We start from the raw sequence: 16450 nt of genomic DNA on the forward strand, positions 1-16450 counted from the left end.
GATTAAAATCATGATTATACTATTTTTCTTTTTCTAGATACGACCAAACTAGATTATGTTTTCTTAACCAAGTCTGTCAAAGACATGATTGTCTAGACTAAGTTATATTACTTAGGTGTGCTCAGACAGACAAACATGATTTGACTACTACGTGCACATAAATAAATAAATTGCAATAACTAGTTTGATAAGCAATTATTGTTGTTTTTTTTCAGGGGAAAAATAAAATAAAGGAACAATACTATAAATTCATCAAAAACATTACAAAATTATAATAAACCAATTATAAAAGGAAGAATTATTTCATGACTTACAGTTACTTTTCTGGTTCAAGTCGTTTATTTGGTTACAGCAGTAGACTATATATATATAGATAAAAGATTATGATTATGTACGTAAGTGCAGGGCGCCAAATTCTAAAGCTCCTGAAGTATTAGACTCACTTACATAAGTTTTAGTACAAATAAGTAGTGTTTTCTGATAGTGAATACATGTTTAAACTTTAAAGTAGCAATAGTTGTACCGAAACATTAAGTTAAAACCTTTGTTTTAATGGTGATAACTTCGGTGCACAGCCTAGGGGAAGATGTCCCCATACGGCCATAACTTAGTTTCTTTATTCTAATCTTTTATATAGAACCTCAAGTTCATTTAAATTTCCATTTTCACCCATGACTTTTTCAGAATGAGTATATTTCATTCTTTGAAGTTTGAATCATCTAGTGGTTGATTTGCAGACGAACAAGTCGACATCAGCTTCTTGAGAATGAGGTATATTTCAATCTTTCTTGGATGACAAGCAGTGCTTATGTAGTGATCACATGTGATTTAACTATTTGCTTATGTTATGATCACATGTGAAAACGGAATAGTGAATTAACCCAACTCGACCTAATCTATTACCACTGACCCGCTGTGTTAACCCAAACCCTGATGCACGGACAACTCTCACATGAAGGGAAATAATGCACATAAAATTAAATTTTGATTCCAACAGTTGAAAAAGAAAGCAATGCAATTAAGAACACTGACATATCTATGTTGGAACTTTTACACAATCCAGCAGTCATAATAATATGAAGTCTCACAAAACTGTGTTAAGTTTAATCATTTAACACGTCAATACAAACCTGATCTAACAAAACCTTGGTACATAAATTTGAAGTATTATTAAGCGGATTCAATATCTGAACCTTCCAGGCCTTCTTGATAGACTTCGAAATCTTCAGGGCTCCATCTGCATATCAAGTGTAGCTTAAAAGTAGCCATCTTGATTCCCATTAAGCGCTGCATTTTAAAAAATTCCAAGGCCGTCGGTTAATCTACTGTATTGAGTAGGTATAAGACTACTGTATGATAAATGTGTGATATATATGTGCAATGAACCCTACGAATTCCGACCTTAAATTAAGATAGAAAAATCAGCTAGAAATGGTAAAATGGCCCTTTTACTTACTAGTGGGCCTATTTGGATTATGCTTGATCTCCCACAGGTCAAACAGGTTGATGTGGCCCTAAGTGCTTATTAATGCATAAAACCTCAAATTGTTTTATTGGACTGGCAAAGCTGACTAGTTCAATGTTTAATTGCAAAAGAGATAAGTGATTGTTTAACGCAATCTGCATGATGCCTTGATCAAGTATAGTGATGAAAGCAAAGATTGATGTATAGGGATGTAAGATTGAAACGAAATGACATTTGAGACAGAACACAGAAACCATATACGACAAACAATATACAGCAAGAAAGAACAAACCAGAATACGGGAAGATTCAGGTGATATGGGGTTCCCCTCTGTGCATACAACGCAGTCACCAACAAGTTCCACCACTCCTGCTCAAACATCAAAAAAACCAAATGTTAGAAAGGGAAAAGGATAATAGTAGAAACGTTTCTTATTTCTGCATATAGAAGGCTTGGCTGTCTTCCTAACTTTGTTGCGTGTGATGTGCTACATAAGAGAGTTTATAATGAAAGGCACACCTTTGTTTAACCGCACAGTCATTCCTTGCTTACGCAAGAAGGGTTCCATTTCATGGGTGAACTGCTCCAGAGGACCTTCTTTGAGTTCTACCTGCAATGGAAAACATCAAACATACAAAATGAGTACTAAGACAGATGGATTCACATACATGATAAGGGCAAAGCAAACAAGATTCTGTAATACTAATATACTCCTGTTACATTTACATTTCAACGCTTTTACTTTGTGAAGTCCCGTATTAGTTCACATTTCTGGTTACGTTGAATTTGTCAATGTGCATTCAATCATTAATCACAAAAACGATGTTGACTTTGGCCAAAACAATTTCCATGATTTGGAAATCAGGAGTTAATCCTTTTAGTTAATACTTTTTAGGTAAACGAGAACGGTACCCGCGTGTTGCAGCAGTGGAGGTGATCGATGACGGGGTGATGTAATGGCGGCGGCGGTGGTGGTGATGGGGTGATCTACCTGACGGGCTCCGTCCTCGGATTTAAAAATTCGTCGAAAGTATATCGAATGACCACTCTAATTAAAGAGCATGATTTTTAGAACACCGATATAATTTTTATAATTTATCGATGTACGGTTTTTGAGATAAAAGATTTTAAATGAATTAGAAGAATAAAATGATTTATGGAGGAGAGAGGAAAAAATTGATTGGTTGAGATTTGAGGAGAGAGAAAGGGTATTATAGTTATTTTAGGTAGATATAGAATAAATGGGAGGGGCATTTTGGGGAAATACTTAAATTCAATATTGAAAATTTAAGTCCAATGTTGAAAATATAGAGGAAATCCGCTTTATAATATAGTATAGAAGTATAGATAGATATAGATAAGAGAATGTCTTATATCTTTAGCTGAAAGTAAACGCTCTTAGTATTTGTGCAGCCAAGTATTGCGAATAATGTCGATAGTGGAGGATATGGCTGAGTTAATGAGCTAGTAAGGCATACACAACAAGAAAAAGGTTTATCAAAAAGAAAATAAGATGACCACAGTATATCTAGCATAAAGAATCAACAGAACAAAACCTATCAGATCTGTTAAACGAGTTGAGAAAAGAGCATTTATAAATACCAACCGTTTCTGTGGCAATACTTCCCGTCCTGGCAAAATCATAATCTTCATACTCATTGAATATTCTGCCAAAGATATGAATGTGAGAGTCAGTACAAATGTATGGATAACATAAGATAGAGCATACAAAGAAGCCGAAAGTGATTCATGTTCATGAAACAATTGTTGGTGCTTGCTGATTTACATTAACGATGTATCAGCATATAGAAAAATGTCTAGGACATGTGTTTAGAGGTAACCTTTGGGCCTCTTCTTTAGACATATTGGTCACACAAAGCCCTGAATCCCCGCGAAGAAGCTGTGTGCGTATAGTTAAAAAGAAAGGCTTATTAAACAAAGTACATTAAGTGCAATAAAATCACTGTGCAAAATATTGAAAAGGATGTACCTTTGACACCTTGTGAAGCCCGGGTCTTATCTCATCGGAATCAGATCGGCCTAGAGCAACCTGCATAACTTTGTTTGACCCGAGAAAGAATCTAAATCACAAAACACATCAAACACTATCACTCATTAGTAAAATGATGGACTACAACATATTATTCATGATATAACGACATATACTCAAGTCAATAAAAAGAAATTTACACACATCTGAACGATATACGCAGACAAATGACCAATTTATACACATAGCACGTATCGATGTGGGTATGTTAATATAATTATAAAATGGCTCCTATGAAGTCTCTATATTACTATATATATGATCTAACTCTATTGTGATTATAAAGCTCAAAACTTTAGTACTATTCAATCAAAACTGCTTATAATATTTCATATAAAATATCCCAATTTGTATAGTTATATCCTTACATTACATGTGTTGGTGTGTGTAAATTAAAAAGGTTGCAACTTTCTATACATGGATACACATGAATACATACACACACACACACATATATTATATCTACCAATAAACTAAAACAGGATTGACATTCTTGAAACAACACATGGCGTAATACTTGATCAACATGTGTCTTTTTAATTAATTTATTTTGTTAAATTAGCTTTTTTAGTTGTATAAAAATTCAATTTCCTTATTAGACTTAGACTTAAACTCCAACTCTTGCTTATTAATACAAAAGATATTATAACATTATTTGATTGATCATTTTCTCATGAATAGATTGTCTATTTTTCTTTCTCAATTCTTCAAATACTATTATTTATATTAATTATAATAAGTTATTAACATACAGACATCAAAAATTTGAGTTTACGATCCGAAATCACAAGGCTATTTGTCATCATCAATTATGCTTACAAGTTCCGATTTTGATGTGGCTCTAAAAATTTAAGGTAAATCCAAAATTCTAACTAAACATATATTATATTTATCAAAACTGTTCATTATAATTTATCTTCGATCATCGATTTACTTTAACCACAAGTTATATTATACTCACGAATCATGTATGAGGCATATTCGAATTTCTTTATGATACAATCTATATAGCTACCGTACATCGTACGGGTATTAGGACTAGTATATATATATAATGTGAAGAATGAAAAGTAGTAGTACCTGGTGTTGGATTTAAGCTGTTCTCTGAACTGCTTAAACTTAAGATTCCTCATATTTTCAAAGGTAAAAACATAAACAGAATTATATTGTTCAATGGCTTCTCTAATCGTGTTGACAATTGTTTCTTTATGCTCTTTCCCTTTCTTCTTTGTCTTTGATAGTGTCACTGTTTATTTATTCAAACACGTACAAAATCCATCAAAAACATAACAATTATAATTAAAATTACATTAAAGTTAAGTAATTCAAATCATGATAATGAAATATATATATTACCAGCGCGATCTCTTTTGGATTTCGGCATGTCTACTCTGCCGTGTGTAAAGACAGAGTATGAGAGTTTTTATTCAGATGGAGGAGGAAGTTTATAAAACCCTGAAAATTATGACAAGAAATATTTTGTTTCTCTAGGGTTTATAAGCCCCTTTTTTATGTGTTAAGTTGGGCTGATTTCTTTTAAGTTTGGAGCCCAATTCCTAAACTTTCTTGGACTTCTTCAATGGGCCTACTATATCCATGGTTTATTAACCCATAACTCCATAAGTTCACTAAGGAAAAAAATTTTAATCGGTGTCTCTCAATCAAACAATAAGTTGGTTTCTTGGCCACTTCCGGGGTATTCGTTTGAAACCCTAATCTTTCGTTAACCCTAATTTTTTGGTTTTTTTTTAAAACTAGTTAAATTAAGTGACATTCCATTCGATATTTGGTTCTTCCCATTCAAAGAGGAATTTTATCTTTTATCTTTGTTAATATTTTTAATATTATGTGAAATTTTATAAATCCGACTAATTATATGTCTTCAGATCTTTGATCTCTTATGGTCAAAACATATAAAACATCTAATCAACCATGAACATACAAAATAATATGATTATTTAATTTAAATAAATTGGTTATATAAGCTATTTGTTATTTTAATTAAAAAAAAAAAAGTTGAACTACATAAGTAAATCACAAAGATTAACGTTTATTTGATTAATTAGACAAATGGATTATCATTAAATAACTTTAGTTTAATTGATAAAACTGGATTATTGTCTCGCGTAATACGCGAGATATTATAATTAATTAATGACATGTTATCAGTTTATAATATCGTAAATTGAAATTATAAATAAAAGATGTTGAAAATGAATTAAATAGTATCATGATGCTAAAGATGTAAATTAATATCTTGCTAAAATGAGTTAATTACAATAAACATAGTTTCATTGAAAACTATTGCATTTTACAATCAAAGTTAAGATATGTCTTTATAAAAAGAAAAAAAACATAAAATTTCATGATTTCATGTTTTTCATAAACAATTACTGAAACTTAAAATTATTGTATCAAGTGATAATTTTAAAATTCAAGATAACCAAATTTGTTTAGCGGAATATAATTAAGAAATAAGTATAGATTTGCCTTCTCTTTAAGTCGTGTAAATAAATTAGTCTTTTTTTTATGATCTTTCACGTAGTTTAATGCTTTACATAAATACAAGCATAAAGAAAAACTAATAAAACAAAAATAACCTTATATAAAATATCAAAGCATCATAGCAATATCTAAGGATTACACTTACATCTAATAATCATTTGATTACTCTCAAGAAAACTTATAAATACCATTTTTTTTAACAGATTAAAACCATCTTTCTTTTTAACTATAGATTTTCTTTTTCACGTTTTTAATCTCAAAAGGTCTATGTTTTGTATTTATAGTTACCTTTTTAAAAGTAAATTTACAAATATATTGAGATTTCTAGCTTATTTATTTATAGTTAATTTTTTTAGAAGTTTTGAAATTTTAAATGGTACAAACAATCGTGATGTAGTATTATTTGAACATATCTAATCATTATCAAAGATTTCATTTTAAATTATTTGATTTTTCATAGAGACAAATGTAGTTTTGGAAAAGCAGGTTGGACATGTTTTTTCAAAACGCTGTTTTTTTCACAAAATGTATTTTACAAGGCAACCTCATACACCTGCTAAATAACTATTAATTTTGTTATAGTGAAAACTTATGCTTATACCGCGTATTAGGCGAAAAGAATTATTTTATGGTTTAACAATAAAACATTATTATCATCCATATTTATTGAGATGCTTCTATAAAATAAAGTATAAGATTGTTATCAAATTGCAACGTGTTCAGACAAAATAAGACAATTGTGTATAATTTAAATACATGAGGTTATATTTTGTCTAAATATATAAAGTAGAAGAATTAATGTTGTGTTTTACTTCATAATAAATTCAGTAATAATAACATTATTTGATATAAGGGTTGTGACTAAAAGTTTGAATTATTTTAAATGCATGAAACAATTTAAGACTTTGTTATATATATAACTAATGTATAGTTTGCCTTAAGGGTTAAGTATCTCATAATGTAACTAATTATAACGAAAAGTTTATAGTATAAATTGGCCAAAGTTTTTTAACGGGAGATGATATTAGTACCAAAAAAGTAGATTAATTTACCAATACTGTACATTAGATACTTGTACAATATGTTATAATGTTTATAAAGTTTAGTAAATATTTTAAAATTTATGGTACGAATATCACTTATCTATGTTAATAGTTTAGTAAATTGTCTAAATCATGTCACATCGTACATGTGACAATTCATATGAGCTGCCACGTGTAAGGTTTTAATTGGTCAATAATAACATCATTTTTTATCTAATGGTTATAATTAATCACTTATTAACTAATCAAAAGGGTTAATTTTATTAGTTTGTTATTTTTATATGATTTTTATAATTTGGTATTTTCATAAGTCATAAGTCAACTTTATTAATAAATTAATAAAGGAAATTTTAATTATTATTTTCATAAGTCCAATTAGTTTTGTCAATAAATTAATAAAAAACAAAAAATTATGGAAAAAGCTTCATATGTAGTGTAGAATATTAAGTTATTTAATAACATGAGATTTAGATTGATAAAATATTATTTTATTATTTAAGGAAATATAAGTTTATATTAGATTGTATGAGAAAAATAAAAAATATATGGATATATTTATTAGGCTTCATATCATATATACATAGTATATACTATTAACATATTTGATAATAACATTAGATTAAAAATATTATGTTAGATTGTACGACGAAAACCAAAACATATTGATACTTTTATTTTATTATTATTATATATTAGTGAATTTACCCGGGTTTAATCCGGGCGTTTTAGTTAAAATTATAAAACTATAAAATATGTATGTAAATTTTGTTATTAATTATAAATCGATATAAAGATAATGAATTGAAAACATAATAATTATAAAAAGATTTTCTTGTTTGTAATAAAAGATTAGTAACTTAAAATAAGTATTTAGTGACCTATTTTTAATTAAAAATATTGTAAATTATTTATGACATCATAATTAAAATAAAAAGGTTTTAAGAAAAAATGTAGACTTGCCAAATCATATTTTTTCTAAAAATACTTTTGAAAGACAATTGTCTTTTATTTAGTATAAAGATTTATATAATTTAATACATAAGGTTATATTTTGTTTATATATATAAAGTAGAAGGACTAAAGTTTTCATCTTCTTTATTTTTCTACATAACATTGTAAAACTTCTATTACTCTTTTTCCCTTTTTTTGTCAGGTTACTTGAGTCGTTGTTTGTTTAGTACTAACCTTTAAGAGTTGAAATCTATCGTTGACTTACCTTCTCGAGAGGTAAATCCAAAGAACACCCATTATATTTTTCTACATAACATTGTCAGGTTGCTTGAGGAAAAAGTAACGTTTCAAACAAAATATCCCCTAAATAATTGTAACCAGCATAAGCAATTAAGCAACAAAAATATTTTGTCGGATACGATGACTGAAGTTAAAGATAGTTTTTTTTAACCAGAAAATAATAATTATTATTTATAAGAACCAACAAATTAGTTCATCTGATTAGCTAGACTTACTTAAAGTGTTTATTATTACAATCAAGAAAATATCAAGATGATCTATTATCAAGTTAGAAAATATAACCCTAGAAGATATAGAGTAGGTGAAAAATGATCAATATGTGAATGAAAGAATGATGGTTGAATGAACCATAATTCGTTAGATATAATTCGTTAGATATAAGTCAAATTTCACCGACTTCATATCAGACCCTCCATATTTACAACTAATACATCATTGGTCCTTGGTCTATTAGAAAATCTGCTTAGTAGTCCTTTTGAATAACTTTTATCTACTTATCAATTCTGCAAATATAAACCAAGACAACAAAATCAAGTTAGACAACCACTTAACACATGTTAAGATTGATATAAGTATTCAAATTATGATGATTGTAAGGTCTGCTTGGGTTTTGAGATGTGACGGTGGATGATATTTGAAATGAGAATGTGACCTAAGTGTTTTTATTTTTTTGGTTGTAGTGTAATTTAACATGATGAAACAACGGACCATCTACTCCTACATTGTACTTTTACAGATTGCTTGTGGACTATCGTGGCCTCATGGTGCAAACTTCCGATCACCAATCCCTCTAGCATTCGAGGCCTATTTGAAATACACAAGAGCCTAAACCTTCTTCCTGCGAAAGGCAAACTCATTAACCTCATTATGTTAGCGTACTGTTGGGTTATTGGAAGGTAAGAAACGATTGCATCTTTGCCAGCAAGGAGCCGTCCCTACGATTTGCTCTGAAAGAAAGTATAAGGAATAAGTTACTTGTGGTTGTCCAACAGAGCTCACAAACTCCGCATTCAATGGCCGAATTGGAACCAGTTTGATGTTCATTGTTGACATGTTTTTCTGTTTTTATTCCGAGTAAAATAGCTCATATACTCTGTAATGCTAGTCACTCACTAGCTTTTTGCTTTATGATTAATGAAAATAAACCATGTTTAAATGTTCAAAAAAAAAATAAAATTTAACATTCACTTCGTGTATGATAAAAAAATATATGACCATTGCTATATGTTCCTGCAAATTCTCTTATAATACGAAATGTTATCCATCCAATATACTTACGATATACTCACAGCAAGGTACTATTTATTAACAATAATATTGATAAGTAATGGGTGTATGTACAAGGATCTAGAAAGGGAAATGACATTTTCCTTAAAAAAAATAACTCCCAATGCCGTCTTCTACGGGTTTTGGGTCCCAATACCGTTTTAGACGGTGTATGGGGGAGGTTGAGATGTAGACAACTTTACCCCTACCAAAGGTAGAGAGGCTGCTTCCATGTTCTACCATAGGTAGAAAAGGCCCTCCAGCCTTACTGGGCATGAGGATCGAACCCTTAACCTCTGTCTCCAGAGGCAAGGCTACAACCACTGATTCAACCCAGCCAACTACAAATATAAAAAAAAAAAAAAAAACTTCCAAATCGACATTGAAGTAGCATCATCAGTTCATCACCAATTCATTCAAACTAATTTGCTAATATGTTTAAATGTTTTTATCGACTTCTTGACAGTAATTATCAGTTAAGCTGGTTTAGTCATTAGGATCCACACTGGAAATGGTAGATCAAATCCCAATATTTAAGAACCATAATCATTTTAAGGTGTGCAGGGTTTCGTTGGATGGATGTCTGTACAATGTTGGATATACAAGGCTCGATTAAGAAAACCGTCTGAGAAGATCCTCATGTTTGAATGATGAGGGATAAGATTCGAAGGTTGGCGTTTTAAAAAAACTTCATTGAATATTTACTGTTTTGAAATATGCTATTGCTATAGAAAAAATGTTGTATTGTCAAAATGTTTCTTTCGTAAAAGCTTACAAAATGATGCCACTACATATTAAACAAGCTTTGCCCCTCTGGGTAAATTTTTTAAACAAAAATCTTTTTTAGAATTTCCCATTATGTCTCACAAAATTTTTGGGTTTTGTAGTTGTGATTTAGCCACGAGACTCATTTTGCAAATCGGTTTTGGGTTGTCTCGGGAAGCCAAAATCTTTCTTGCGAAGTCGAAAATCTTTTATGAAGTTGTGCTAATAATGCTTTTAAATAGTGAGAACCTTATCCTAAGCACATGTTTGCATTTTTTTGGTGTTGTATTTTGATTCATGTGCCGAGTAGAATATCATTTTGTTCAAGGATTTATATACACTCGTACATTTTAAATTGAATTCGACACATATTAAAAACCAATGCAGTTGAAAGTTAAATTATCATGTCTCTTATGAATATAATTTAGGCCTTAGCACGACTATCCCATTTAATAAATGGGTTAGTTTCATGTTTACATTTTTTAACATGATTAACTAAATGGAGCACATTTTTAAAAACACAAATTGTCGGCCCCAACTGCAGACATTTTGAATGACATCAACCCAATAAAATGAGGTTCTACCTTCAAAGTTAACAGATAAGATTATGCAAGTACGGGTTGCACAGGGACGACGAGTCTTTTTATTCGACCTAATCAAGGTATAACCACTACCGTTTCCGAGCATTTCTCTGACCACCTCCAATATGTCCAACTAGAGAGGTTTCAAACCCGATACCTCTTGTGTGGATATAGGGCACTTGACCACTTTGGTAGCATTTAGGTTCAACATTGCAGTAACATAACCAAATCAATAAAAATTTTCAAAAACTTTGTCAAGACTGCTACAAAATAGCAAGAAGATAGTACAAAGTTACAAACAAACATATCCAAATATGTAAAAAGCCAAAAGATTAGTTGAGGGGATCAAATCTTTACAAGGGTGTATACTTCAAATTCAAAGAATGTTCAAATTCAATAACTTTTGAGTAAGCGAAATAAACAGGTTCTGGGCAGGGAATCAGTAAATTACAAACACAAATTACAACAATCTGGGTCAGGACTGAAATCTTAAAAATAAGAATTAAAAAAAACAGCTTACTTTCTTTCCCGTCTGAAGTGGAGCTAATGGCAATGGCATGTCACTGAATATTGGCAGATGAACTCCCAATCACCATTTTCCCTTCTTATGGTTCCTAAAAACTAACTGTAAAACATGTTCCTGATTCCCTTCTTTACATCCCATTTTATGTACATATCTACGTTTGACTACTTCTACTTCTCCTCCCCGACCTTCCCAATAAAACCCTACCACGGAGGCGGTTCACCAATGACATTGTGCCCCCACCACCACCACCGTCATCATCACTGTCATCATTATCATTGATGTCATTTCTTCCAAACGGGCCCTCATTTCCGCCGGCACCAAATGCATGAAAGAGCAGAAATACGTTAACAAGACTGTTGTTATCAGACGCCATATCCAACCCGCCATGATTTCCCCGACCTAAACCAGTGACATCAAAACCCTCGTCATCATCCGAATCTGACCCATATGAATTCCTTTCAATGACATAATCACCATAAACCACTGCACCTGGCATGGATGATGTCACGGTGCTAATCACGTCTTCCCGCTCTCGCTCCCGCTCGAGCCGCCTCCATTTCTGTTCCTGATCAGGGTCCACTTCTCGTGGCTTAGCAGATGGGTGTTCTGACTTAACATGCTTCTTCAACTCTTTGTAGGCTCCAATAAACGAGCAGTTATCGTGCATGCAGGTTCTTTTCTTACAATTGAGATATTCCCTGGCCGATTCTACCACAGTCCACCCTTTGACTTGGCCTCGGCAAAGCGGGCAAGCTAGCTCGGCCACTTCTCCATAGTTCTCAACTGGCCAACCTGACAATGGCTCCATAACAGAATTGTTGTCTGTTGTCAGAGGTAGTGAATTATGTGGGGATGAAAACGTAACTTTTGTGTAGGCCTTTTTGTACTGGTCCAAACAGTTGGAGTAGCGGGAGCTAGTACCACACATGTATGGGCGACAACCCTTATCGTGAGAAGAACACAAGAGAAGAACAGCATTATGAGGATATTCCATGCATACCGAGCAAGTGATATCTTCCAAATCCTTTTTGGACATGACAATTGCCGATTTCTTCTCCTTCAAGTTGGACAAATGCCTGCAAGCGAGCATCGGATATGGGGTTGACCTGGAGCGTTTTGAAGCCATTCTGCGTCTTCCTCTGGTACCTTTTGCCATTGTCGAGATGAACCTGTTCTTACCACATAATATGAGAACTAAATGATTAAAGTTGTTAAGGAAAAGGTTGTGGGACCTAGAGGTAGCAAAATGGCTGGTATGAGCAGGTTGTTTAAGAGGTCAAATATAGTAAAGTTTGTGAGGGTCCAGTCGGGCCGAATAGGCAACCAAAACATATTTTTTTCACATTTTTGCAATTTTTCAGATCAATGAGTTACATCTATTATAAATACTTTATTTAAAATAGCAAATGTGAGGATAAATAAAGCAGCTATTTTGATAATCAGATAGCAAGTACATATAGAGGTATGCAAATATGATAATGAGACAGGAGGCAAATCCACTTTTGAAAAATTAAGGCAACATGTGATCCCTGTAATTCCTAAGTAACTCCATATTATTTCACTAACGGGTGGAAAGGCTTATAATATGTTATAATTGTCATGCTAATTTAAGGGCTCAGACTCAAGGATAGAAGTTAGATGTTAAACAAAAACAATGATGTGGTTTAAGATTCAACCCTCCATCTTACATAAAAGGTCCAATTTTCTAAATAATATGTTCCCTGCAACCTAATGACTTGATTTCACCAATCTAAGAAATTTACAGACATTAATATTCCCGTCAATGTAGAAACTATTAAAATCAGAATCAACACTGATGAAGGTTTGAAACAGCTAAAATAAACAGATCACCTCTAATGTGATTGCATCCTGATAGAGGAGTTCAAACCAACAAAAAATAATGAACCCTAACTAAATACGAGAATCAACCTTGATTAAGAACAAGCAGACTCTATAACCAAGCATTAATGTACTTACCAAAATTGTATTAGCAGAGCCAAAAATCCAGACCCACACTGTGACTTTATGTTAAAATAGGCCTATGATGACAATATCCTAAAAAAAAATGCTGGTAAAAAGAAAGGCGACAAATTAGATCCAAGTAACAAACTCTAAGTATTTTAATGTGAAAGAACATCTGTAGGACTAATTTTAGCACCAAGTAAAACCCAAGATCAGCTTTGTCATTGGACAGATCGTAGCTAGAACATGATCACAATCTCATAGAGGTTAAAACAAACAGAAGAACAGAATTTGATCTAAATTTTGCCAATTCAAAATTTATGTTACGTTAGACAATCTGCTTTTGCTGATCAACTTACCCAAATTGGTGCCAAAAGTAATTAGTAATCAAAATCCAGATGAATAGAACACACGATGTCATCAACGTTGATTTCACTTATTATGAGAACATCACCCAAACACACTTATAAGTAGTAACTTGACCTTGACCATATATCATAGCAAAAAATTATCATAATTCAGATGCATTCAGAACTCAATATCGTAAAGTTGCAAAATTCTTTCAACATAATGAATCAAAATACTCAATTTTGTGACTAATGATAAGATAGGCTAGTTGTTACATCATGATCCAAAAGATTGCATCTTTACACATATAATATCAAGAATTCCCAATAATTTAGATGCAATTAACACTAAAAAGTTGTAAAGTTGCAAAATTGCTTCCACAAAATGAATCAAAAGACTAAATTCAATCCAACCGAATACGAAAAAGATCGCATCTTTACCCGTCTAAAAGCAAAAATTCTCAAAATCTGGATACAATTAACAAACTTGGTAATGTTTAATGAAAATAAACATCCCCATAACTACATTATCAAGAATCACTATAACTTTCAAAATTTAGATAAAATTAATGTATAAAAAATGGAAAATTGCAGAAAAATGAAACATACCAAGTTGAAATTGAAAGCAAATCTGGATCTTGAAACCAAACCCAATTGAGATAAGATATATACAAAGATATATATGTATCTATAGGTTGAAATAATATACAAATATTTTATGGGAATAGATAGCTTATTAGCTACACAACACACAACATGGCTATAGATATATAGATATAGATATACTTTTATTTTTAGATCAAAAGAATCACGCGAGAGGCAGTTAAGCAGCAGATCAATTATTATTTAATTAATATAAATAAATATTTAATAATGACACATATATACAAACATCTTCTTTCTTTCATTCGAAATAAAAAATAAAAAAATAATAAATAAAAAAACATCAGACTTTATATTTTTATCAATAAAAAATAAAAAAAGCACATGCATATGAAGTGTAAACAACCTCCTAATCTCAGATTCGAAAATAAAATAAATTAGAAATGAATCATATCTCAGAAAATCAAATAATTGGTTAAATAAAAACAATAAAAATGATAATTAAATTACATAGAAAAATACCTGAAAATTGATGGTAGAATAAGGGGATGGAATAAATATATTAGAGAGTATAAGATTATTATTACAGTTTTTTATTTTATAGATATAAATTCATGAGAAAATGAGCGGTGAGATCGATGGGGTGCGCGGGCATTTTTTTGATATAAAAAAATTAAAAAAGAAATGTTTTATAAAATATTTATTCTTTCAAAAAAAAAAAAAAACCCTTTAAGGATTCGATTCCTTTTCTGTGCTGTGCGTCCTCTACGATTTTAAGAGAGAGAGAAAGCGTACGTAAGAGAGAAAGAGAGAGAGAGATTCACGCGCCTATTTGGGACGTGGGATCACACGACTTTATATACTACTGCTAAAACGAATGAGATCAAGAAAAAATGAACGTGAGATGGATCATTATGACAACATCCATCTAGCAAAACCCATGTTAAAAATGTATATAGTTTACGGATAATGATAAATCAACTTAATTGGTGTACATAAAGATATGTCTAATACTAAGATGATGACATGTGGAAAAATCAGGGGCAAGATTAGGAAAGAGAATTAGTGGAATCCGCATGTTAAATTTTAAGATTTTTAGGATGCTTTTTAGGCATATGAATTAGGTTGATTAATCATTTTCCATAGTTTATACTTATTTGTAAATTTGTTAAATTTTGCAGGTATAATTGTATCACTTTTGAATTTCATTAATTATTATATTTTTAGATTAGCGTTAGAAATATTAAGAAACATTTAAAAACGATGATAAAATACCTTGATAAATTGTGTACATTTTAGTAAAAAAAAAAAGTAACATAGAAGGCAATTTGAAATCATCATCTAATCATCTATTACTACATCTACGTGTGTTCGTGTACATAAAGCGAAAAATAAATATCGGGTTGTTAGACACTTAATTTGAGTAAACAGCACCAAGATTTTTTAAAAATAATTTTAATAATAATTATGTATTAAAATTAATATGTGATTGATTTTTCACCGAAATTAGGTGCTTTATAGTTCTGTATACCACACTCATACACCATTTACTTATACTGTATGTGTGAAAAATTAATCAAAACTAGTAGCACGAATATCAATTCATTATATATAAAAGGGAAAATGATCCGTACTGCAGACTTTACCTAAGCTTAGTTAGGTACTGCCATAGTTGTCGACTCGTAAATCTCGACTCGAAATCTGATTTTTCGACTCGTGACTCGAAACGTGACTCGAATCGTCAGAGTCAGGATATTTGAAAATATGGTATTTTTACAATTATGTTCAAGTATTTATTGTAAACATATTGTAATGTATTAATGTATTAAGCTAAAAATTGAAGATACTGTTAATATCAAATCAAGTTTAAAAACATAGAATAGAGTTATATTATAAAAAAATTTAAAAAATAAAAAAATTATTTTGTGACTCGTGACTCGGAACATGACTCGGACTGACTTGCACCACAAAACACGAGTCATGTTACGAGTCTGGAGTAAAGCGAGTCATACCATCGAGTCGCCTCGTTTTCCCTTTGTTTTGACTCGACTCGTACGAGTTTCACAACTATCGTACTGCCACATTA

The 16450-nt window shown here is 31.1% G+C and overlaps 2 protein-coding genes across 4 annotated transcripts; both read right to left on the reverse strand.

Moving 5' to 3' along the window:
- Window positions 1–997: 997 nt before the first annotated feature.
- On the reverse strand, window positions 998–4982 carry LOC122592944 (mRNA turnover protein 4 homolog). The gene is made up of 8 exons (XM_043765278.1): window positions 4872–4982; window positions 4596–4761; window positions 3456–3546; window positions 3307–3365; window positions 3072–3132; window positions 1985–2075; window positions 1758–1834; window positions 998–1287 (listed from the first exon to the last, which is right to left on the reverse strand). The coding sequence occupies exons 1-8, from the start codon at window positions 4897–4899 to the stop codon at window positions 1171–1173; spliced, it is 690 nt and encodes a 229-aa protein (XP_043621213.1). The 5' UTR covers window positions 4900–4982; the 3' UTR covers window positions 998–1170.
- Window positions 4983–11239: 6257 nt separating this feature from the next.
- On the reverse strand, window positions 11240–15010 carry LOC122594178. 3 transcript variants are annotated; one of them, XM_043766646.1, is made up of 2 exons: window positions 14887–15010; window positions 11240–12621 (listed from the first exon to the last, which is right to left on the reverse strand). In XM_043766646.1, the coding sequence occupies exon 2, from the start codon at window positions 12606–12608 to the stop codon at window positions 11604–11606; it is 1005 nt and encodes a 334-aa protein (XP_043622581.1). In that variant the 5' UTR covers window positions 12609–12621; window positions 14887–15010; the 3' UTR covers window positions 11240–11603. The 3 variants fall into 3 exon arrangements, with proteins under 3 accessions (XP_043622581.1, XP_043622583.1, XP_043622582.1); XM_043766648.1 differs by lacking the exon at window positions 14887–15010 and adding an exon at window positions 14371–14465; XM_043766647.1 differs by lacking the exon at window positions 14887–15010 and adding an exon at window positions 13430–13782.
- Window positions 15011–16450: the final 1440 nt, after the last annotated feature.

Source organism: Erigeron canadensis, chromosome 3 (assembly GCF_010389155.1).
Source record: "Erigeron canadensis isolate Cc75 chromosome 3, C_canadensis_v1, whole genome shotgun sequence".
In the NCBI taxonomy this organism is placed as follows: domain Eukaryota; kingdom Viridiplantae; phylum Streptophyta; class Magnoliopsida; order Asterales; family Asteraceae; genus Erigeron; species Erigeron canadensis.